The 26184-nt window shown below is 43.6% G+C and overlaps 1 protein-coding gene across 1 annotated transcript in view; it reads right to left on the bottom strand.

The window, feature by feature from the left end:
* kirrel3a (kirre like nephrin family adhesion molecule 3a) overlaps positions 1 to 26184 on the bottom strand; it is a 272338-nt gene that overhangs the window by 62901 nt on the left and 183253 nt on the right. Inside the window, exon 5 of the mRNA XM_079804114.1 lies at positions 22454 to 22604. Within this exon, the coding sequence (XP_079660240.1) occupies positions 22454 to 22604 (151 nt within the window). The remainder of the gene's footprint in view (positions 1 to 22453; positions 22605 to 26184) is intronic.

Below are 26184 nucleotides of genomic sequence, written 5' to 3'. Positions count from 1 at the left end.
TTAAAATTAGCATGATTAAAGAGAGTTTTTGGCAAAATTAACAAATAGATTGATTACGCAAATTAAACAAACAGCGGCCAAATTCACATTAAGCAAAAGCGATATTTAACCCCAGACTTTTTATCGAGCCGTTTCAGAAGACAATTACATTTTATTTAGTTGAGTTTAATGCAGCGCTGGAATTCTCGTTTAAAAATGGCAGTTCCAATTAAAACAAAAGAAAGTTTGAAATCAAGGCTATCCCTCTTTGCTAGAGTTTGCTTTCATTCCCTCCTTTCCAGTTACACACACCCAAACAAACCCAAACAGTCAGACAGGACTGACAGCAGATAGACAGGACGCGACAGCGGACAGACAGGTGCTGACATGCTCAGAGCTGAAGGACGTGTCTGTGAAAGCATGATTGTGCCGTGTGTTTGTTTGGACACAGGGCATGTTGGACATTAACTAGGCCAGCGGTGGAAGCATCAGCTACATACCGACAAATCACAGCAATCCCAGACAGCAGTGGTTCCTCCTGCTGTTTTCCCCCCCAAATCCTGAAACTTTAATATGAGAAAAGCTCCTACAATCTGCCCCAGTCCTGTCAAAGCACAGTGGACAGATCTGTCAGTTCCCACAGGTCTGAATGTGATTAGAGGCCTCTGGAAAGCCCAGACACAGCGCTGGGTCTGATTTCTCATTAGCAGTCTGCTCCCGTCACTCGCCCAACGTATTTGTACCTGGGACAGATGTTTCATTCATAATGCCTTATGGCGCGGGACTAGTCATTTAAAACTAACCTACAGGCTTTCTGAAAAACGCCGAAACGAAATAGCGGCGCAATCGGACATACTAGAGAAACAATAACTGTTATAGAGTGCGAGCGGTTAGCAAACCGTCAAATGGACTACTTGCACAACTTCTTCCACCTTACGACTGCAGTAACAGAGTTAAGTGCGCCTACATGCATACAGTTACTCATAAGAATGCAGATTATTACTACTTTTTGCTGCCGGTTGATTAAAACGATGAATTATACATTAAACCGGATGAAATGTTCCTATCCAGTGCAACTTGAAAGTTTGTGAACCCCTTGCAGAAAATGTGAATAATTTTGAGCGATCATACAAAATGCGTTATTTTTTATTTAGTAGTGTCCTGAAAAAAACATTTACTGTACATAAAAGATTTTTACATATAGTCCACAAGACAAAAATTTGTTTGAAAGTTTATGAACCCTTGTTTCTCAATTCTGTGTGTCATTACCTCGATGATACACGGCTGTTTTTTTTTTTTGTGATGGTTGTTCTTGAGTCCCTTGTTTGTCCTGAGCAGTTAAACTGCCCAATGTTCTTCAGAGGAAACTCCAAGGCCAGAAAATTATTCAGTTTGCCAGCATCTTTTGAACCCTTTCCAGCAGTGACTGTATGATTTTGGGATCCATCTTTTCACATTGAGAACAATTGAGGGACTCAAACACAACTATTAAAAATAGTTCAAACATTCACGGATGCCCCTGAAGGAAACATTATGCAAAACATATATTAAGAGCCCGGGGGTGAAAACATTTGAACAGGATAAAGATGACAGAATTTTTCTTATTTTATTTAAATATCAGCTTTTTTTCCATTTAGTACTCCCTTCGGAAGCAACAGAATATACTTGCATGTTTCCTGGGAGACACATTAAGTACAATTTTAAATTCAAAAAATGTTCACCCCCGGTTTCCTTCTGGAGCATCAGTGAATTTTTTTAATAGTTGTGTTTGAGTCCCTCAATTGTCTTCAGTGATAAAATATGGATCTCAAAATCATACAGTCACTGCTGGAAAGGGTTCAAATATGCAAAAGATGCTAAAAACTGAAGAATGTACAGGACCTGGAGGATTTTTCTGAAGAACATTGGGCAGTTTAACTGCTTAGGACAAACAAGGGACTCAAGAACAACCATCACAAAACAAAAAAAAACAGCCGTGGATCATCCAGGGAATGACACACAGCATTAATAATCAAGGATTCATAAACTTTTGAATGGGGTCATTTTTGTAAATTCAGCTAGGCCTATTTTTTTTTTTGTCTTGTGGACTATATGAAAACATCTTTTATGTAAAATATCTTAATCAGGGGCCGTATTCACAAAACATCTTAGGGCTAAAAGTAGCTCCTAACTTGCCGATTTAGGAGAAACTCTTAAAAATAATGAGCGTGTCAGTCCTAAATTTAGGACTCCAAAAGTATTTCACAAAGCATTTTAGCACTAAAACCAGCTCCTTAATCTGTGAAACGTTAGGAGTAGTCAAGAGGACTCTTAGTCACTAAGACCAAATCACAAACAATCCTATATGGCTGTTGCGGACCTTTCTCCCCTTTCTCTCTTCCACTTCACTTCTTACTCACTGTCCTATCATAACAAAAAGCAAAAATGCCAAAAATAATAAATATTATTTATTTAATAAAAAAATAATAAAATAATGTCTGATTACCTGTGGCAGTTGTTTCACGAGTTCACACTTATGACCAGATAGAGTAAAAGAGTAAAATAAGCCTATTTGCCATGTTGTCCGAGAGGATCGAGGTCTCCGAGCCCAAACCCAGAGTAGGCCTACTCCCCTGAATGCCCGGCTGGGCCGAGAGTGAGGAGTCGTTCTGGCGGAGGGATGCAGAAAACTGTGGAGGTAACTGTGATTCGGCTGTGGATACTGTCTCTCTCGCAATCTCTCAGATTTAATTTGTCTGAAAGAAGAATGTCATAAACACCTAGGATGACTTAAGGGTGAGTAAATCATGGGCTAAATTAATTTTTGGGTGAACTATAGTAATATGTAGCTCAGACAATGTACATAATAAGTTTGTAGGATTTCTAATCATTCACTGAAGAGTTAAAAGTTCTTTGCAATCTCTCTCGAGAGGCTGATAATTAGCTGAACATATACTTGTTTAATCAGTGACACTTATAGCCTACTTTTTAAAATCTTTATTTTTATATGGCAACATTTTTATTTTAAAATCTTTATTCGAAAATGGCAACATGATACGTTCTACAATATTTCTATCACTGACTGAGACTCCTCCCCCATCAGCCAATCACTGTGGGCATAGTGAGTGTGATGACATCATCCATAGCAACGAGGTCAACCCCGCCCTTACTCTTAGCTTAAAACTTCTTTCTGTTCCTTAGTCAAAGTTGCTCTCAGCAGCTTTGTGAATATGGTTTTAAGAGAAAACTCTTAGCTATGAACTTTTCCAGCTATTTAGGAGAACTCTTAGTGCTCTAAAATAAAATGTTTTGTGAATACGGCCACAGGACAGTACTAAATTAAAAAAATAACATGCATTTTGTGTGATCTCTCTTCTTTTGTTAAAATTACTCACATTTTCACAGATTCTGCAAGGGGTTCACAAACTTCCAAGCAGCACTGTATATATTTAATTTCCAATGTAGATTTTGAAAATTAAATAAATATATTTCCCCACTAACCTGCAGCAGTCCAGTGCTCGTCTGCTCATTAACAGTGTTTTTCACTTACTGGTCATATTTAATATACTGTAATAATGATCTCTCAAAGTATTCTGAAGTATGTTTTACAAGAAAATATTATTGTATTACTTCAACTTCAAAAAATCACTCTTAATTCAATGTGTTACCAACAATTTCTTTTCTAATTAATTGTCCAATTTATTAGCAATTTCCAAGTAAAAATATTTTTTACACATTTTTTGTTAACATTTTATATTCAAGTCAGAATATGAAATGAATGCAATGCCTGCTTTAATAAATTTAACCATATAAAACATTTAATTAATCTTATACTTATTAAGATTAATTAAATATTTTTAAATGGTTAAATTTAAATTTAAAATTCCTAAGTAGTAGTGCGGTCAGCGTGCTATTGTTTATGGTTGGAATTTTGGCATAAACATGTAATTTATATATAGTGAAATAACTGTCAATGAAAAATGACAGTATTGTGATAATACAATACTTGATACAAATATTTAAAGGGGTCAGGAGCTGGCTTTTTTTATTTTTGTATACTGATGTCTGAGGTCAACTTATTACGTTAACGTGGTTTTTACATTCAAAAACATCATAATGAATAAGAAATAGGCTATTTTCTTCCCTTGTTTTGAGCCTCTCTCCTGGAACGCTCAGTATTTATGGGCGTGCCGCACTGAAGACTTGGAAGTAAACGCCCACTGCTATGATTGGATAACAGTTTTGCATAATAATGAGTTTCGTCTCCCCCTTCAGTACACGTGTGGAAAAAACGGCACCCTGGAATCCGCCCACAGGGCCTGCAAAATGTCTTTATCAAACAAACACAATTATTTATTTCTCATCCACCCGCAATTAATATGAATGTTATTTTTTATTTCTTGGCTCGCCTGATCGGTGGATATATCCGCAAACCGCGCATCAAGCGCATCAGAATGTTCAAAACTTCTGCAACATAATCAGTAGATATCAAACGATCTGTAACAATGCAATACTATCGCACATAAAAAACGTCTCGGTTACGTATGGTAACCCTCGTTCCCTGAAGGAGGGAACGGAGACGTACGTCGGACGTACCGACGAATTGGGATCACTTCTGGGAGCCCCTATCAGCTTCGAGCTATCTAGAACCGGCCAATGAACAATTGGCGTGCGAGATTTGCATCTCGCGCTCCGCCCCGCGCCGCGGGTATAAACAGGAAGCGAGAGCGAATGCACGCTGTTTTTCACTGAGGAGCCACACGTAGTGGCTCGACCTGCAGTGATGGTACAGCAACTGTGGCGACGGAACGTACGTCTCCGTTCCCTCCTTCAGGGAACGAGGGTTACCATACGTAACCGAGACGTTCCCATTCAGTCGGTCACGTTCGACGTACGTCGGACGTACCGACGAATTGGGATCCCCTATGGAAAACGCCATAGTTACTACCACTTCCAGCGCCCAGCGATGAGCCCCACAGATCCCGATCTGATGCGGGCGGGTAGGTTCACGCAGGGAGAGTCAAAGCTGCTGTTCCGCAAGACCCACTCAGCTGACTGTATTGGATAACGCTGGGAAAGCGTGCCTGTGAAGGCAGCTGCGGAAGCCACATCATGCCCAGAGGGAGTTAACATGTGGAGAATACACGTATGGGCTGGCCGTGGGCAGCACAACATACGGAAGTCTCAGGGGTGGCCCCGGCCAATTAGGAGGGAGACAACACGTACCTGAGACGGCAGAGGAGCTCTGCCGAGGGAAAGACACGGGCTCGCCGTAGGGAGCCGTACCGTGGAAGAATACACATATGGGACCGCCGTGGGGGTCACTACATACGGAACCCAGCCTAACACAAGTTCCACCAATGCATACGAGTGTTAGACCTGGCGTCGAACGCTCCGCCACGTCCGACTGCCGCGGGTTGTGGAGGACTCAACAGGGTTCGCCGTTCCGGGGAACTCGACTGGAGCGGAAAAGCGCACGCATCCGTCTACCATAGGGGAGGGAATGGCGCAGCAAGCCGACACTAGAACGGGTACTTCGGTGTTACTGACTATGGGAAGTGAGCACACAGGAAGACACCGGCTCTACACGGAGGCTATAGAATCTAGCGAACGTGTTAGGTGTCGCCCAGCCCGCAGCTCTACAGATATCTGTCAGCGAGGCGCCACGAGCCAGCGCCCAGGAAGAGGCAACACCCCTAGTGGAGTGGGCTCTTAACCCGAGCGGGCAGGGCACGTCTTGGGACTGATAAGCCAAGACGATGGCATCCACTATCCAGTGGGCCATTCTCTGCTTGGAGACAGCCTTTCCCTTCTGCTGTCCTCCGTAACAGACGAAGAGCTGCTCTGAGGTCCTGAAGCTTTGCGTTCTATCCACGTAAGTCCGGAGAGCACGGACGGGACAGAGAAAAGCTAGGGCTGGGTCTGCCTCCTCCGAAGGCAGCGCTTGCAGGCTCACCACTTGGTCCCGGAAGGGAGTAGTGGGAACCTTGGGCACATATCCAGGCCGGGGTCTCATGATCACATGAGAGTTACCGGGCCCGAATTCCAGGCACGATTCGTCGACCGAAAATGCCTGCAGGTCCCCTACCCTCTTGATGGAGGCCAACGCAATCAGGAGTATAGTCTTTAACGACAGTATTTTCAACTCAGCTGACTGCAGAGGCTCAAAGGGTTCTCTCTGTAGTGCAGTTAGCACCAGAGCTAAGTCCCAAGAGGGTATAGAGGGAGGACGAGGAGGATTTAATCTCCTTGCTCCCCTAAGGAACCTGACGATCAGATCGTGCTTACCTAGAGATTTTCCATCTACGAGCTCATGATTAGCGGCGATAGCGGCGACATAGACCTTGAGGGTGGAGGGAGACAGCCTTCGCTCCAACCCATCCTGTAGAAAGGTAAGCACAGAAACGATCGAACATCTTCGGGGGTCTTCTCGGCGAGAAGAGCACCAGTCGACGAACAGGTTCCACTTCAACGCATAGAGGCGCCTCGTAGAGGGGGCTCTAGCGGAAGTGATGGTGTCAACTACCGCTTGCGGTAGGTCACCTAGAACCTCCGCGTCCCGTCCAGGGACCAAACATGGAGTTTCCAGAGGTCCGGACGCGGGTGCCATAGGGTGCCCCGTCTCTGAGTCAGGAGGTCCTGTCTCAGAGGAATGGGCCAGGGAGGTGCTGTCGCGAGGAGCACTAGTTCCGGGAACCAAGTCCGGTTGGGCCAATACGGAGCGACCAACAGGACCTGCTCCTCGTCCTCCCTGACTTTGCACAGTGTCTGCGCAAGAAGGCTCACTGGGGGAAACGCATACTTGCGTTCTTCCCGGGGCCAGCTGTGGGCCAGGGCATCCGACCCGAGGGTCCCCTCGGTCAAGGAATAAAACCGCTGACAGTGGGTCGTCTCTGGGGAGGCAAACAGGTCTACCTGTGCGGCCCCGAAACGACTCCAGATTAGCTGGACCGCCTGGGGATGGAGTCGCCATTCTCCCGGAAGTACCTGCTGACGTGACAGCTCGTCGGCCGCACGATTGAGCAGGCCCGGAATGTGAACGGATGCTTCTGACTCCATAAGAGGAGATGGCGGGCGAGTTGCGACATGCGACGGGAGCGTAGACCACCCTGTTTGTTGATGTACGCTACGGCCGCAGTGTTGTCCGTCCGGACCAGAACGTGCTTGCCTCTGAGCGGAACTTTGAAGCGGCTGAGTGCAAGACGAACTGCTAACAACTCGAGGCAATTGATATGCCATTGCAGTTGAGGCCCCGTCCACAGACCCGAAACTGCAAGCCCGTTGTACGTGGCACCCCAACCCGTGGATGAGGCATCCGTGGAGACAACGGAGTGCCTGGACACTTGTTCTAGGGGTACTCCCGCCCGGAGAAACAGAGGGTCCGACCACGGGCCGAAGGTTTGGCGGCACCTCGGAGTCACTTGGACGCGGAGGGAACCGCTGTGCCACGCCCATCTCGGGACTCGATCGTGTAGCCAGCGTTGAAGCGGTCTCATATGAAGCAATCCGAGCGGCGTTACTGCGGCTGCGGATGCCATATGCCCCAGGAGCCTCTGAAAATGTTTCAGTGGAACCGCTGTCCTGCCTCTGAACGAATTCAGGCAGTTCAACACCGACTGGACGCGCTCCTCGGTGAGGCGCGCAGTCATGGCGACCGAGTCTATCTCCATACCGAGAAAAGAGATCCTCTGCGTGGGGCAGAGTTTGCTCTTCTCCCAGTTGACCCGAAGTCCCAACTGGCTGAGGTGACTGAGCACCTTGTCCCTGTGTTCGCACAACTGCTCTCGCGACTGGGCAAGGATCAGCCAGTCGTCGAGATAGTTGAGGATGCGAACGCCATGCTCTCTCATGGGAGCAATGGCCGCCTCCGCAACCTTCGTAAAGACGCGGGGCGACAGGGACAGGCCGAAGGGTAAGACGCGGTACTGATATGCCCGTCCCTCGAACGCGAAGCGCAGAAAGGGCCGGTGTCGAGGAAGAATCGAGACATGAAAGTACGCGTCCTTCAGGTCTATCGCTGCAAACCAATCTCGGGGACGGATGCACCTGAAGATGCGCCTCTGCGTTAACATCGTGAACGGCAGCCTGTGAAGGGACCGGTTCAGGAATCGCAGATCCAAGATCGGTCGTAACCCGCCGCCTTTCTTGGGTACAATGAAGTAGGGGCTGTAGAACCCGGACCTCATATCGGCTTGAGGGACCGGCTCTATCGCGTCCTTCGCCAGTAGGACAGCGATCTCCGCCCTGAGCACGGGGGCGTTCGCCTCCACTACAGTCGTGAAGTGAACGCCCCTGAACTTGGGGGGACGCCGGGCGAACTGAATCGCATAGCCGAGTCTGATGGTACGGATGAGCCACCGAGACGGGCTGGGAAGCGCTAGCCAGGCTCCCAGACTCCGAGCAAGGGGGACCATCGGTACCACAGACGTACCCGCAGCGGGGCAGCGAGGCGGAACGCAGGGATCCGGCACGGACGGCATGGGAGCGGCCCGAAGCGGGATCTGAGTGTGCTGTGCAACACTTACCTGCATCCGCGGAGGGGACGTGCGAGTGTGGGGAGGCCGCTTGTGTGCGTCCCGACAGCCGGCGTCCCCTGCTGGCGAAGGGAGAGGTACTTGAGGGTGGCGAGGCATGGGAGCGTCGACCACCGCCAAGCGCGCTCTCTTGGCACCCAGAGATATTGGAAACTGCTCTTTTATTGATGTTTTGGGTGCCGCTGGCACTGGGGCCAGCGGCGGAACAGACAAACAAAAGATTCTCCCCCGGCCCTCCTCCGGGGGAAGGAGTGGTGCTGCAGCCATCTCCCTCCGAGCAGTTTCCTCCATCTCTGGGTGGCCCGTCTCAGGGTCGCTTGCGACGACGCTTGCCACCTGGCTTGGCAGCGGCCTGAGCGGGCTGGACATCCTTCCCACGGCCGGCCCCACGCCGTCGGCTGGTGGAAGGCTGCTGCGGTGCCTTGGCGGGGGCGGAGGCGGCGGCGGGTGGACGTCCTCGGCGACGAGTAGTCGGAGGCGCTGCCGCCGGCGGCGGGGTGGAGGCAGCAGCGGGCCGCCGGGGCAGGATGTGCTTGATCGCCTCCGTCTGCTTCTGGGCGGCCGAGAACTGCTGGGCGAAGCTCTCGACCGCGTCGCCGAACAACCCAGCTGACGAGATGGGGGAGTCCAGGAACCGATATTTATCGGTCTCCCTCATATCAGCCAGGTTGAGCCAGAGATGACGCTCCTGGACCACAAGCGTGGACATCGCCTGACCGATGGAACGGGCGGTGACTTTCGTCGCCCGGAGGGCGAGGTCCGTCGCCGTCCGGAGCTCCCGGAGGAGCTCTGGGTCAGGCCTACCCTCGTGCATGTCAAGGAGCGCTTGGGCCTGGTGGACCTGAAGCAGCGCCATGCCATGCAAGGCGGACGCAGCCTGCCCGCAGGCCTTGTAAGCCTTCCCAGTCAGACTGGAAGAGAACTTACAGGCCCGGGACGGGAGACGCGGGTCACCGCGCCAGTTAGAGGCGGTCGCCGGACACAGTTGCATCGCGACGGCGCGCTCCACTGGCGGGATCCCCACGTAACCCTTGGCTGGTCCGCCGTCGAGAGTAGTGAGGGGGGAGGAGTCACTCGGCCGGTTTCTGGCAGAAAAAGGTGCCTTCCACGACCTCGTGAGCTCCTCATGCACCTCCGGGAAGAAAGGTGTCGGGGCGGGACGCTGAGAACCAGCGCGACCCACCCCGAGGAACCAATCGTCCAACCTAGAGGGTTCGGGACACGGTGGAGGGTTCCACTCGAGCCCAACCCTTTCGGCGGCCCGGGAAAGCATAGCAGCCATCTCAGGGTCCGGTGCAGCCGTTGCCACTCTCCCAGAGGGAGGCAGTACAACTGAACCTTCATCCCCCGAGGACTGAAACTCCCCCTCCGATGCAGCGATAGACATCTGTTCATCTGCTGGAGCTCCAAAAGTCACCACTGGTCTCCCGTGGGAGGGTCCAGCGGGTTCTCCTGGAGGCTCTACCGGCTGCGGAGCAGAGGGAATAGGGGCCTGCGGAGACTGACTCGGCGGGTTTGCCCTATACGTGATCCTCAGATCACCCTGGCCATCCAAAGAAGCAGGTCCACCCGGGTTAGGGGCAGCCCTGGTTCGTGGGATGGGTAAGGGGACTCCCCCAGCCCGGAGGTAGGAGAGTCTCGATCTAAGCTCCGCGATAGTCATGTTCCCGCAGTGGGAACATGAACTATCCACAAACGCCGCCTCAACGTGCTGTATGCCCAAACACGTGAGACAGCGATTGTGACCGTCAGCAGGGGACAGGGAACGACCGCATCCAGAAACGCACGGGTGGTAAGACATCCTGAAAAGGACGGCACGTCACCCGTGAACTCTTTTTGTGAGGAAACGCTCTTGTGCTGAAGCACTCAGGGGGAAACGCGACAGCGCACGGGATTGTTGTGCAGCCCGTGCCTGTACTCAGCAGGAAAAACGCCCAACCAGACCAACAGGATTTGCTGTTGCTGTTAAAACAGCAGTTTTTCTCTGCTTGCAGAGGCAGCCGATGAGTCAGCGCGGATCCCGCTGGAATGTGCCGTCTCTCCAACACGCGTTTCCTGGATTCTCCGGTCTTCTAAATAACTTGCTGATAGCAGCGATAAACTCAAGCAGTGTAGCGTTGAGAGTCCTCTTCATCTGCCGTGTGGCTCCGAAGTGAATGACAGCGTGCATTCGCTCTCGCTTCCTGTTTATACCCGCGGCGCGGGGCGGAGCGCGAGATGCAAATCTCGCACGCCAATTGTTCATTGGCCGGTTCTAGATAGCTCGAAGCTGATAGGGGCTCCCAGAAGTGATCCCAATTCGTCGGTACGTCCGACGTACGTCGAACGTGACCGACTGAATGGGAACATTTTTTACTCACGTAAGTGTGTTGCACCATTCCTGTCGGATCCAATATAGAAGGCACAGCATTGTGTTTTAATCTCAATATGTCTGCAAATCCAGTCTCGACCTGTGTCTTGTTTACAAACGATTCCGTGGTGAAATGCAGCGAACAAACGTCACGTCTTACGCACGTGAGCTGGAACTTCATTTAAAATAAAGTTCAACCACACATTCCTAATATTCGATTCTGAAGGAAGCTTGTGCAGCGACTGTGTTCTTCCACAACCAGGCACAGCGCAATATCTCGCTATCTTCGGCATGTTTATTGCTCGGTAGCGCGATCCGTTTAGCTCCACGAGTCGGTGGGCGGGGCTACAGAATCAGGCGTACTTATATTCTTCTGTTGAGGCGGCGTTTCACCACACGCTGGCGTCAAGGGTCGGCATTTTCTGAGATTGAGCGTTTGCTGAGTCTGGTGTCAATGAAAGCTTTTCTTTGACTAATAAGGATGTTTTCAGCCATGAAATTTACAGGATATTCTTATGTCACGATGAACTTTTGTATATCAAAGGCAAAGTTGCTTTCTCAATTCATGACCCCTTTAATACAAATAAATAAAGGTTTGTTCTGATCTTATTTATCAGGTCTTGCACTACAACATATTAGTCCGGATTTTTAAATCTTCTTGCTGAAACTCATTTTTACTGCCATTTACAGCACATCGAAAACATACATAACCAAAAAATAGCGAACTATATTTGAAAACGGAACTGCACCATCAGGCTCAGTGCCAGTAGTCCATTAAGGCGCATGAGCGGCTATGAAAACATACCAGGTCCTCAGATGGTACAGAATCAACATCGATTTGTGATCATTCATTTTAGATGAGTTTTGTGCTGGATTGTGGTAACATTGGGATTTAGGGAGGTTTCTAGGTTTCCCGAAAATCCGAAAAAGTATTGCATGCAAATATGCACCTGAAAACCGCCATGTCCTCTAAACATAGAGGCATGCATCTATTTTGGATAGAGGACTCAAGGGGGGATGCGAGTGAGTGTTTCCTTGAGCTTGATAAAGCACCTCTTGTCAGTTTCTTTTGTGTGGAGTGAGTGCGTTCGCCCGACAGGAGCTCACGAGAGGCCTCCTGACGCGGCTCCGTGTGCGCATGTGGTCATTAATTATTCCTAACAAACAGCATTGTTTCAATCCCGCGCTTATTTACAAGGCAATTACTTTGAGAAGCGGAGAGACGCTCTCCAGGGTTCTAATTCTTAAACGAACCGCTACGCAGAGGCCCACAAGCTAACGGAGCCGAAGATCTTCACGCCACGTTCGAGCAAAGGGTCAGACGGCATTATCGGTGGCACTCGCTGTGAAGAATATCAGCTGCCTTTACAATAAAGCCAAATCTCCTTTGAGTCGTAAGAGGGAGAAAATCCAAAAGGGGCTAAAGTGAAGTGTGCAACGCAGATTGATGTGGGCTACAAGCTTCGAGAACCTTTTATGAAATATGAAACGTGTTGTTTAATGGGGAAGTTTTAATTACTGTATGTGTTTCAGAGGCACTGATGACCTTTAAAGAGGGAACATGTGAATGGAAGAAGGAGTGTTGGAGATGTGAATGTCAACACGTCGCAGACTAATTTGTGTATCTAGCCCATGAAGATTGGTTGAGTCCAGAGATCCTTATCGAAATTGCGCTGTGAGGAGGGGAACCACCAAGAAACTTTCCATTACTCACCATCATCAAGTTTTTTTTTGAATGTTCGCTTCCATGGAAATAATCAATGCAATCTAGAATAGAAGTCTAGAAGGGTGTCAGACTAATTAAAAAGTAGCACCCATATCAATGAGGAGCGATACGAACCCTTAACTTTGGCACATTGGAAGACCATCTGCTCAGGGCCAAACTGATTAAACAAATGCACATACAGTATACCCCTGCAGAACAGACCGACTAAAACCACTATGAATTTCCAAAATGGACCCGGTTGGTTTATTCTGGTTTAATGCTGGTACAGCTGCTTGGTCTGCACGTTCAGTCTACCTAAGAGGCCATTTCTGTTAACTGAAAGAACTTTTAACTCTCCAGTGAATGATTGGAAATCCTACAAAATTACTATATTATGTACATTGTCTGATATTACTATCCTAATAATGTGCTTTATATTACATGTATTCATTTATATAGAATACAACAAAATCTAATGAAAATTGTTGCTTCGTTTTTTGAAGTCCATAAAAGTGCATCTATACATCGTATAACTGCTCCACACAGCTCCGGGGGGTTAATAAAGGCCTTCTGAAGCAAAGCGATGTGTTTGTGTAAAAACAAAAAACATATTTCGTCAATGTCGTCAGACATATTAAACTGCGAGAGGCACTACATTATTTCCGTAAGTTAAATCCGTTAAAAGTTCCGTTAAAAAAGTTCAAACGGAGGGCGATCTGGTGGAAGCTAGATATTTTACTTTATAAAGTTTTAAATATGGATATTTTTCTAACACAAATGCACAGAGCCATGTGGAGCAGTTATATGATGGATAGATGCACTTTTATGGACTTCAAAAACAACAATTCACTGCCGTTATAAAGCTTGGAAGAGCCAGGACTTTTTTAATATAACTTAGATTTTATTCGTCTGAAAGAAGAATATCATATACACCTTGGATGACTTGAGTAAATCATGGGCTAATTTAAGCAGCACAACTGTTTTCTCTCTCTCCATTATATATACATATATGATTTTTAGTGCTGTCAAATTGATTAATCGCGATTAATCGCATCCAAAATAAAAGTTTGTGTTTACATAATATATATAAATACACACATGCACATACATTTAAGATTTTTTTTAAATATATATATACAGTATATTCATGCAAATACTTCTTAAATATATACATGTATGTATGTATGTATGTGTATTTATATATAAATAATAATTATACACAGTACACACACATTGTACTAATGTACAAATTGTACTATTGTACAAACTGTTATTTTGGATGGGATTAGTCGCGATTAATAGTTTTGAAAGCATATTTATATATTAATAAATAAATGTCAATGTTTTTATAGATATTATTTAATTAAATATTATATATTATTATTATTAGTGATGCAACAGATCGCAAAACTCACAGTTTGGATCATTGACAGTATTTGAGTCACAGATTGGATCATTTTTCGGATCAGCAAAATTAAAAAAAATAATAATAAGAACAAATACACTCATTACAGGCATAGATGGACAACAGTAGTATTCAGGTACAGAAATGTAATAATTAGGCCTAAATGTAAAATAACACTATTGTGTTCACTGTGGAAATTAAATGTAGATTAATCTTTGTTAAAGCTGTATTTTGTTGTTTTATTACCATTAATGGCTGCTATCACTTTAAGAGTCCCGATTTTTGCCTCTTCTTCTGTGTTTAAAATCGCTTGAATGTGTAAATTCACAAGACAAAACACATGCAAATGTTAAACTTTTAATAAATTAATCCGCAAATCACATGCGTGCTAAATTGTGGGGATCAACTGCAATCCGTTGCACCCCTAATTATTATTAAATAATAACAATCAGCTGGGATCCAATGTGGTCAGCATTCTATGGAGGAACTCTTCGTGACATCAGCACAGAAGTAAAGGGTTTTGTGGCTCATCATGATCCAGATCATAGTTGGTCAGAAGGAAAGCCCAAGTGGTCATAGAGCAATTGTTGTGATTCACAGCAGGGTCAGGAGAGAGGAAGTTGGTAGCCCTGATAAATAGGCCAGTGCTTTCACCGCCAACAGCTTATAAATGATTACGAAAAAATGTTTCCTGTCTAGTATGAAGAGATAGGGCCTGAGTATCTCAGTAATAAGTGAAAAGCAACATGCTTATTTAGGTCACCAGTGACTCATGTACCCACTGATAGCGCTGTTTATTAGCGGTACACTTTAGGCGGAACACAAAAACTTCAGATGAAATGAAATCTAAACATTCTCCCATTCCGCAGATGAACTCTCGCAACTCTGTCATGTTGCCATATTTGATCAGACCCGCAGGTTTTAAAACTGTTGTTGTTGGGCAATTACCTACAGAGAAGGATAAATGGAAAAAAACAGCATGTGACATAATGAAAGTGTTTTCGGTAAATAATCTCCGGGAATAGTAAAAAACATCTTTGCGAGCTCTTCAAACTGCCAGGTCTGCCAAAAAACACATTTCCATCATGGCACCTTACTTAACAGCTGCCTTTTATGAATATTGATGGCACGAAGCATCAGGAAAACGCCCCTGATGTCGGTTCGAGGTCCCTGTGGGCGCCGTGGCCCAAAGGTTCTAGCACCTCTCTGCTCTCAGTCATCACTTATTTACCCAGCACATGTTCCTTCAGTGTGTGGCCTACAGCGGGGTCTTCGCTTCACTGAACTGCTTCCTCGTGTTAAACCTGGCACATCTCAAACGACAGAGCGCACAGGCGCAGGTTAGACACGATGTAAATTATTCCGATAAAGATGGCTAAAGGGAAGTTCAAGTGAGCCACCCTGAATCGTGAGCTAAATGAATCTTGACAGCAGCAGTTAGCTTTTTTGTGGCAGTTTCATTGACTTACACATAACAGCTTGGAATAATTAAGTTGAATTTAAGGCTGAATTTAAAATAACAGTTTTCTGTTTTAATTTTTTAAAATGTTATTTATTATTCCTGCGGTGGAAAAGCTGAATTTGTCAGCATTATTACTCCAGCCTTCAGTGTCAACATGATCCTTAAAAGGGTTAATTCACCCAAAAAGGAAGATTACCCCTTACACAGGTGGTGCAATGTCTTCTTTCAGAAGGATACAACTGGAGTTATATTAAAACATGACCTGGCTAATCCAAATTTTGTAATGACAGTAAATGGGAGCCCAATATTTGAAGCCCAAAAAAGTGCATCCATCTCTAATTCTGTATTCAACTTACGAAGAAAGTGTAACGTCTCTTGCAGTTCAAAACGCTTACACTACGTCCGACATCATCGTTGCGGCAGTTGCGCTTTTTCTGTAAGTTGAATACGGAAGGTGGTCTGGCGGAAGCTAGATATTTTACTTTATAACATGTTAAATATGGATATTTTTCTTACACAAACCCATCAATTCGCTTCAGAAGGCCTTTTTATAACCCCCCGGAGCCGTGTGGATTACTTTTATAATGGATAGATGCACTTTTTGGGCTTCAAATTTTGGGCTGCCATTCACTGCCATTATAAAGCTTGGAAGAGCCAGGACATATTTTAATATAACTCTGATTGTATTCGTCTGAATGAAGAATGTCATATACACCTAGGATGTCTTGAGGGTTAGTAAATCATGGGGTAATTTAAATTTTTGGGTGAACTATCCCTTTAACCCCCTTGAGTCGGCGGTCGCGCCGGCGTGATCGGCTCGCCTTTTTTTCTTATCAGTGCCCAAGAGACTCAAATAACTGTCGTTTTTTATCATTCATGCAAGTGTTATACAACCCCAAATCAGAAAAAGTTGGGACAGTATGGAAAACGCAAAAAAAAGAAAAGAAAAAAAAAAGTGATTTCTCAATTTACTTTGACTTGAATTTCATTGCAGACAATATGAACACACAATATTTCATGTTTTGTCTGGTCAACTTCATGTCATTTGTAAATATGCATCTTTTCCTGTCATTCAGACCTGCAACACATTTCAAAAAAAGTTGGGACAGGAGCAATTTAGGGCTAGTAATGAGGTAAAATGGTTAAATAATGATGTGATTTGAAACAGGTGATGTCAAAAGGTGATTGTAATTATGATTTGGTACAAAAGCAGCATCCAAGAAAGGTCTAATCCTTTAGGAGCAAAGATGGGCCGAGGATCGCCAGTTTGCCAACAAATACGTGAGAAAATTATTGAAATGTTTAAAAACAATGTTCCTCAAAGAAATATAGGAAGAGATTTGGATATTTCACATTCAACAGTGCATAACATAATTAAAAGATTCAAGGAATCTGGAGGAATTTCAGTGCGTAAAGGACAAGGGCGCAAGCCTAAGCTGAACAACCGTGATCTCCGATCCCTCAGGCGGCACTGCATCAAGAATCGTCATTCATCTATAAGCGATATCACCACATGGGCTCAGGACTACTTTGGCAAACCTTTGTCAAGTACCACAATACATAGTTACATCCACAAATCCAGTTAAAACTGTACTGTGCCAAAAGGAAGCCCTATGTTAACAGTGTCCAGAAGCGCCATCACACAGTGGAAACGTGTACTGTGGTCAGATGAATCAGTATTTCAGGTATTTTTTGGGAGGAATGGACACCGTGTGCTCCAGACCAAAGAAGAAAAGGATCATCCAGACTGTTACCAGCAACAAGTCCAAAAGCCAGGGTCTGTCATGGTATGGGGTTGTGTCAGTGCCCTTGGCAAAGGTAACTTGCACTTCTGTGAAGGCACCATTAATGCTGAAAAGTACATAGAGATTTTGGAGCATAATATGCTGCCTTCAAGAAGACATCTTTTCCAGGGACGTCCATGCATATTTCAACAAGACAATGCAAAACCACATTCTGCACACATTACAAAGTCCTGGCTGCGGAGGAAGAGGGTACGGGTACTTGACTGGCCTGCCTGCAGTCTCGACCTGTCTCCAATAGAGAATGTGTGGCGCATTTGGAAGCGCAAAATGAGGCAACGAAGACCCGGTACTGTTGCCCACCTTAAGACTTGTTTGCAGGAAGAAAGGGACAAAATTACACCTGAAACACTTCATCACTTGGTGTCTTCAGTCCCTAAAAGTCTTTTAAGTGTTGTGAAAAGGAATGGCAACATTACAAAGTGGTAAATGCTTAACTGTCCCAACTTTTTTTGAAATGTGTTGCAGGTCTGAATGACAGGAAAGGATGCATATTTGCAAATGACATGAAGTAAATAAAAACAAAATGTTTCCATCCACCTATTTTTATGCGCATTTTGGGATATCGCATCAAAAACTGCTGAATGGAAACGCCAAGATGCGCATAAATTCTAAAAATGCGCATTAAAAACGTATGCGCTCATTTGAGTTGGATACATTTTCTATCCGATACGAAAACATGCGTATAAACTACGATGGAAATATATTATTGAATAAATTCCTTGATGTGCATTAAAAAAATCATGTGACTTTCACGATGTAACAGCATAACTGTACTAACACGCAGGAAAATTTTGTTTGCAAAACATCTGAAATGCTGTTTTGGTCATTCAGAAGTCTGTTGTCAAAGATGCTCGGTATATTTCCCTCCTGTCTTACATGCATTCTGCGTTCCCAAACAGCAGCATCTGCCTCTGATAGCATGACAACAAGTTTATTGAGACGCACAAATTTATTATATATACGAAAATGATTATATATGGTGGCTTCTCCTATGTTTCTTAGTAATTTTTTACAACGTAGCTGTAGTTTATCAAAAAGTGACGATTATGTTCTTTTTAACTCACTGGATGGAAACGGTGCTTTATTCGCAAATGTTTTATGCGATATTGCATTTTTGCGCATAAATTACATTCGCAACTTTGTATGGAAACATAGCTAATGATACCTTTTTTTCAGGAATTGTTGATAAAAGTTTAAAAAATATATATATATTTTAAAATTTATTTGAAATAGAAATCTTTTCTAACATTATACATGTCTTTACTATCACTTTTGATCAATAATGGTCACACTTTACAATAGTTAACATGAATAATAATGAACAATACTTTCACTACAGCTCACTTTCACTACATTCACTACAGCATTTATTAATCTTAGTTCATGTTAATTTCAACCTTTAATGATACATAATTGAAATCAAAAGTTTTATTTGTAAGGCACTGTGAACATGAACAAACAAGTTGTATTTTTCTCAACTAATGTTAACAAAGATGAATATACTCTTGTTAGTTAATTTATTAACTAATGTTAACAAATGATAACCTTATTGTAAAGTTTTACCAATGTAATGCATCCTTGCTGAATAGGGTTGCCACCCGTCCCGTAAAATACGGAATCGTCCCGTATTTACAAGCAAAATGACGCGTTCCGTATCAAACCACGGTTTGGGACACGATTTGTTCCGTATTTTACATAGGTCACACATAGTTCAATAAACACACAAGGATTTTGCAGTGTGGAGAATACTGATAGCAAATATAAACAAATCAATTTCACAATAAGTAGTACAGGAGCTCATTTGTGCGTGATGGCGTTTTAGCGGCTTTGTTGTCATAGCGGCGGAGTCTCGAGAACTTGCGCTGTGCCGTGTGCCTGTAAACTTGTGCGTTTTTTTAAAAACATGTCGAGCTCGCGTCGCGTGCGTCCACCGTTTAAACGCAAGAGGATCTCCAGATATAGAGCTGAATATCAAAAAGGTATCAATGGGTCTGTCCAGTAACTCATGATGAACCTCAGGCCAACTGCACACTTTGTGAGAAGCATTTCAGTTGCTCAGACTGACTGACTTAAAGCAACAGCAGTGACAGACACATCTGTGCTTCTAAAGGTAGCCTATAGTTTTTTTTAATGGATAATATATTCATACACAGGTTTCCTGTTTACAAACATTACAGGGTGCGTGCGCATCCTGGAGGCAGAAAGACAGATAGCTGAGCTGGTCCGCTACTGCAACAACCTTAAGTATTGAAGCTTTCCTTATTGTTTGTATATAACTGCTGACTCAATAAAACGTGATTTTAGTTGGATCTGTTTGTCTGTCTTTAATTTTGCAGTGTTGCTGTGATACATGTATGAATGATCATATTAGGCTTGTAATGTACTAGCCGCATCTACTGGACAGCGCAAATTTGTTTTTATTTACGTTAAACTTGTTTACGTTACTTTACAACCTGCCACATTTCATGACTGCACATACAGTATATACACAAAATACTAAACTGTAAATAAAATATTTGACAATGGATTACGTGGGAAGCCTTAGTACCTCCGACCGTGCCGATTATATAAAAAAACTTACTCTCAGCAATGGTGAGATCTTGCCAGATCCTTACGCTATACATGACGATCTGTGGATTGTGGATGACAAAAAATGGCCAGCAATTGAATGGCCTGATATATACAATTATCTAATTCAGACACCAAGTGTGTATACTAGAGAAATAGAGCGTTCAAATCCCTCGATGCAACTACGTGCGGTCATGTGCAGCTTGTTAAATACTTTGATGCTGCACCGGATTTTTGCGTGTTGAGGTCAGGTGTGCTCCCTAGTCAAAGGCAAGGGATTAAAGCCAAGCCTTATGATGCCTGGGTGTATGTCCACAAGGCCCTTGGGTACATCCTCACGGCTAACTGCAAATGCATGGCAGGGTACGTCTACCTATCAAAATGTACCTGCAATAACAAAAATAATTTTTTGGCAAACGCATGCTTCCCCCTAGGTATGTTAAACATCAGGCACCCAGCACTGGCTCTGTTGGTACAATTAACCACGCAGTAACTTCTTGGCATTTTGACTTACAGACACGCCGCTACTAACCTACAACACGAGAGGTCTCTTCTTTCTGCCTCTCGGGTGCGTGCGCAAGCAGTGATGACGTTGCCGAGAAATCCATGTATATAATATTCCATAAATTATCAGAGCTTGGCAGACAGAATTATTATTTTTTAGACAGGTTAATTAATAGATTATAGCCTAATAATGTAATTATTAATTTATAATTTAGCTACGCTATAATCATACATAACCAATAATCCTGTCGTATAAAGTTTATGACATTTAAAAAAAAAATTAGATAAAAATGGGACAAATAACTACATGATAATATAGTCATAATTTAAGTAAATTAATTTAAAAAAATTACATTTTTGAAATTCAAAAAGTGATTAGTGGTTCAGAATGACTGCTTAAAGGGACAGTTCACCCAAAAATGAAATTTCTGTCATCATTTTCTCACCCTCAAGTTGTTCCAAACATGTATACATTTCTTTGTTATGTTGAACACATAGGAAGATTACTATGGAAGTCAATGGTGCCCCCAAAGAAGCCTGGTTACAAACATTCTTCAAAATATCTTCTTTTGTGTTCAGCAGAATAAAGAAACTCATACAGGTCTGGAACATCATGACGGCGAGTAAATGATGACAGCATTTTCATTTTGGGCTGAACTGTCCCTTTAAAGTGCACCAAATAGGCTACTAAAAAGTTCTTTAGAAATAAATAAAATAATCAAATTTAAAATAATATAAAATGTGCTCTGTTGCAAGTTCACATACTTGATCTCATGTTTTCTTATGGTTTATTATTGAGCTGTCAGGTAGTCAATGTAATAATCATTTCATGACGTGTTTTTTTTTTTTGGTCATGAATGGGTGTCCCTTAAGGGGATTATTATTGCCACACCAAAGGTGGCAACCCATATTGCTGAATAAAAGTATTAATTTTGTTTAATCTTACTCACCCCAATCATATTAGAATGATTTCTGAAGGATCGCGTGACAATGAAGACTGGAGTGCCATCACATGAATAAACTACATTTTTAAAATTTTAATATTTTACAATAACTGTTTTTACTATATTTTTATAAAAAAAAAAAAACAGCCTTGGTGAGCATGAGACTTCTTTCAAATACATTAAAAAAATAGTAATTATTCCAAACTAATCTCAAACCTGGCTGGTTTGACTTCCTCCAATCGCGATTAATTAAACAAAGCATTTCATTGGCTCTCATAGTAGCAACATCATCGAAACTGACCAATCAGGGGTGTCTGTGCAATCCAGGTGGAAAGACGCTTACAGTAAAGCTCTTCTATTGTTTTGCATGACAAAATGATTTGGTCAGAGTCCGGAGGAGCAACAAAAAAACCCAGACAAACGCTTTACGTTTTTACGCTTCCAATTCAGAATTTGAGCTCCATTGTGCTGAGGCGCATTCCTTCTGGGCAATAAAACAGACTTTACGGACGTGAAGAAAGGAGCTGTCAGAACTTGTGGATCTTTCAATATGATATATTTTCTGCTTTATTAGTCAGAGTTAATATCTTTCAACACTTGAGAGAGCTGAAAGAACGGCTTTGTTCCCTATGCATACATTGTCAGAAATATTTCATCAAATGCTAATCTTCGCGCTGAATTAGTTAAGGCCCTTCATTTTAGCGCTTTCAGATACATTTTTGACAGCGGAGCTTATGGCTGCTATAAATAAAAATAAGCAAAATGCCCGAATACACAAGCAGGATCTGGTCGTGCTCAATTCTTCCGATTTTTAAAAGCGAATAATTAGCATTTATGTCCACAATAACCGGCTTAAAGCTTTGCAACGTCCCTGTGCGCTGCCTGCAGAGAAACTGTCACTTTTACAATTGCATCTTCAAGACAAAAAAACAAGGAAAAACAAAAAATTGTGTCAAGTCTTGTGTGTCTGTGGAGCGAAGTACGACATGTGCTCAGACATCAGATCGCATGCATACACAACGGCTGTTTGGATAAAGAAAATAGGACAGCACATAGCGGATTTTCACATGTGAATAATTTATCCACACAGACAGGAAAACACAAGAAGCGCTCAGAACAGAATGCAGGTCGCAGGCTCTGGAAGGGAAATGTGAGCTCGAGCCTGTCTGCCGCTAATTATGTTTGAACAGAAGCACAGTCGGTGGAAGATTCACTCACGTTGGATGTCGATGGTGACCGTGGCCTCCTTGCCGTTGGGCGCCGCTTTGTTGGAGGCACGGCAGGTGATCTTCTGGCCACTCTCGATGTTCGAGGCGGAGACGTGGAGCGTGCTCACCGTGCTTTCTCTTCTGCCATCTCGCAACAGCGTCTGCATGAAAACACAAACACTGTGAGCGCTAAAGTATCGTGGGACAGCACTTCACAGATGGTCTACGATATTTACAGAGTTGAATAGAAAAAAATGCACGAGCCAAACAATTCACGATGGTCTGTCTTTATGCTTCTTCTTGAGTGTAGGTCAAAAACGGACTTGGGAACTTGCAATCAGCTCCTCTCTGTTGGAGGTCTCTGAACAAACCATCTACCCAACAACCCTTGAGTCTGGAGCACCAAATCAGCACTGTTTAAGGCCTGAACGCGCAGCATTCCCAAAATATTCGCTTTGCTATCAGAATGGCTTTGTGTTGAAATCTGTATCAAAAAGATTACACAGGAATCTTTCATTGGTGTGACGGCGTAAAGGTTACACACTTCATATATCAGTCACAAAGCAGCTTATTCACAGCAATATTACCTGCACTTTTGCGCTCTGGTATTCAAGCTATTGTAGAGGAACCATGTTTATTGAGGAAAGATTATTAAAAAATTGGTACAGATATTTGAAGGATATTGACTTCATCTAAAACACCCGTCTGCCTTGCAGCTATAACAGATTCTCTCTGAGAATTAATCAAATAACGCAATAAAGAGTGGAGCTCGATTCCTGGAGAAATATGAAGAATTCAAATCTCTTGTGCTGTTATCATCTGACATTTTTGTTAAAGGTAATTGTGTTATGATGAGACAAGGCTCTCCAGTCATTAGACATGCAGTGTGTTCGGTTATAAATCAAAGTTTTAGGCCAAATTCAAGTTAAACTCAATCCAAACATACAGACATTTGAATATTTCACTGACTCGTGAGAGATGAGACAAAGCATTCCCACATGTTCACCTGCCATTTGTTGTGAAAACAGCAACATTTCCAATGACACTTCTCAGAGATGATCGCTACACTGATCTTTACACAAATGTTTCAACTACTCAGTATTTAAAAATGACATTATCACTCAATACTCTCCACACAAACATATGTCCTTAGACTATAAATCAATGATCCATGTAGATTAAAATACATATTAAAATATAAATTAATAAATAACACACACACACATTGCCAAACGTTTTGGGACGCCTGCCTTTACATGCATATGAACTTTAATGACATCCCATTGTTAATCCGTAGGGATTAATATGGAGTTGTCTCACCCTTTGCAGCTATAAAAGCTTCAACTCTTCTGGGAAGGCTTTCCACAAGGTTTAGGAGTGTGTTTATGGGAATTTTTGACCATTCTTCTAGAAGCACATTTGTGAGGTCAGGCACTGATGTTGGATGAGAAGACCTGGCTCACAGTCTTCATTCTAATTTATCCCAAAGGTGTTCTATCGGGTTGACTCGCTCATCCATGTCTTTATGGACCTTGTTTTGTGCACTGGTGCGCAGTCATGTCCAAACGGTTCCCACAAAGTTGGAAACATTAAAATTGTCCAAAATGTATCGGTATGCTGAAGCATTAAAAGTTCCTTTCATTGGAACTAAGGGGCCAAGCCCAACCCCTGAAAAACAACCCGACACCATAACCCACCCTCCACCAAACTTTACACGTGGCACAATGCAGTCAGGCAAGTACTGTTCTCCTGGCAACCGGCAAACCCAGACTCGTCCATCGGATTGCCAGACATTTGTCACTCCAGAGAACACACTGCTCTAGAGTCCAGTGGCGGCTTGCTTTACACCACAGTATCCGACGCTTTGCATTTAATTTGGTGATGTAAGGCTTGGATGCAGCTGCTCAGCCATGGAAACCCATTCCATGAAGCTCTCTACGCACTGTTCTTAAGCTAATCTGAAGGCCACACAAAGTTTGGAGGTCTGTAGCTATTGTCTCTGCAGAAAGTTTGCAACTTCTGCGCACTGTGCGCCTCAGCATGTGCTGACCCCACTCTGTGATTTTACATGGCCTACCACTTCATGGCTGAGTTGCTGTTGTTCCCAATTGCTTCCACTTTGTTATATAACCACTAACTGTTGACCATGGAATATTTAGTGAGGACATTTCAGGAATGGACTTATTGCACCTATCACGGTCCCACACTTGAATTCACTGAGCCCCTGAGAGCGACCCATTCTTTCACAAATGTTTGTAGAAGCATCTGCATGCCTAGGTGCTTGAGTTTATACACCTGTGGCCATGGAAGTGATTTGAACAAATGATTTGGAGGGGTGTCCCAATACTTTTGGCAATATAGTGTCTATCCTTAAAAGATTTATAAGATATGTCTACACTTATTTGATGTTCCTATTAGCAGCAACACCAAAATAACAAAACAGCTACTGCACAAACACTGTATGAGTGTGTGATTAAATGCATTATGGTTATTTTGTCAGTGCTGTTGATTTTCTGTCTGACTGTGGTGACAATTCAATAGATGAAGCTAAAAATCAGTGTGAAACCATGCTGTAATCTCAATTCATCCTTAATCGTGTTGACACACTGAGCTGCGTCAATGGAAAAAACACACATTTACTGTGAAAACGGAAGAAGCAGGAGGTTGAACCAGCACCTCTGAACATGTTTAACAGATTAATCCAAAATAATTCCTCTGTACATTTCTCTGTTCAGTTATGCGGGCTGTTCTGTCCCAGCACTCAAGAATCAGTGGTTTACAAGACTCCTGTTTTCATTAAAACAACCGATTTGTCTCTCATCTAGTATCCAGTTTACACTGGAATGACTTTCGAGACGTGAATAGCTTTGTTTTTATCCGTCTCATGGAGGTACTTGATCATTTCAGAAGCATTTAAAAGAGTCTCCCAAGTGTAGAACAGATTTGAAAGCAGTACTTCTGTAGGGAAAAAAGAGGTAACCTGTCTAGCTTGCTTGTGTCTAAATTAGGCCTGGTTAATTAATGAAGGGACTCTCTCCGGTGGGTGCTGTGGGGTTCGGCTTACTCAAAATGAGCAGATTACGCTCTCCAATCATAGTACGAGCGGCCCTTTAAACACATTTCCTGCTCTCTCAATTTCCTCCCTAAAGCCGACCAACTGAGCAAATTGCTGAGGAACACATTCATAATGGAGTGCTGGAATGTCTTTCCATTATGACATATTTAAAGCAGTGCATTACAGCTTCACTTTGCCCCAAGGATTAAATTAAAAATTAGTCCTCACTTGTCATTAATTTGACAGAGCCGAGCGTTTCGAGGACACGCAGTCAGGCGGAGTGCAAGATTTCATAAGAGACTCTTTTTTTGACATGGGAAAGGAATATGGAAAATATCAAGTAGGCAAAAAAATACTGTCAGACACACAGGCTGTCTCAAAACCTCGTAGGCTGTTCACCTATACAGCATTGTTGGGTGTCGTAGATGCGCTTGAACATTCAAATTGAACTGAAACGTTTCAGACAACATCCTTGGGCAATGTAAGTACATTTAAATACTGTATTTATATACTGAACATTCAAGGCATGAATCAGTTATCATGTTTTTGGGCATTCTAACTGAATCAAAATGTTTGAGAGAGCTTATTCCCAGGAGCTTTTGGATGTTTAAACTGAATATACAACATTCAAGACGGCATTTTTTTGGCAAATGGACATTTGAATCAGTATTTATGAGCATCAGATG

This window comes from Gobio gobio (assembly GCF_949357685.1).
Source record: "Gobio gobio genome assembly, chromosome: 22".
In the NCBI taxonomy this organism is placed as follows: Eukaryota; Metazoa; Chordata; class Actinopteri; order Cypriniformes; family Gobionidae; genus Gobio; species Gobio gobio.
Note: the sequence above shows the minus strand (reverse complement) of the source record. Positions and strands in the feature narration are given on the sequence as shown.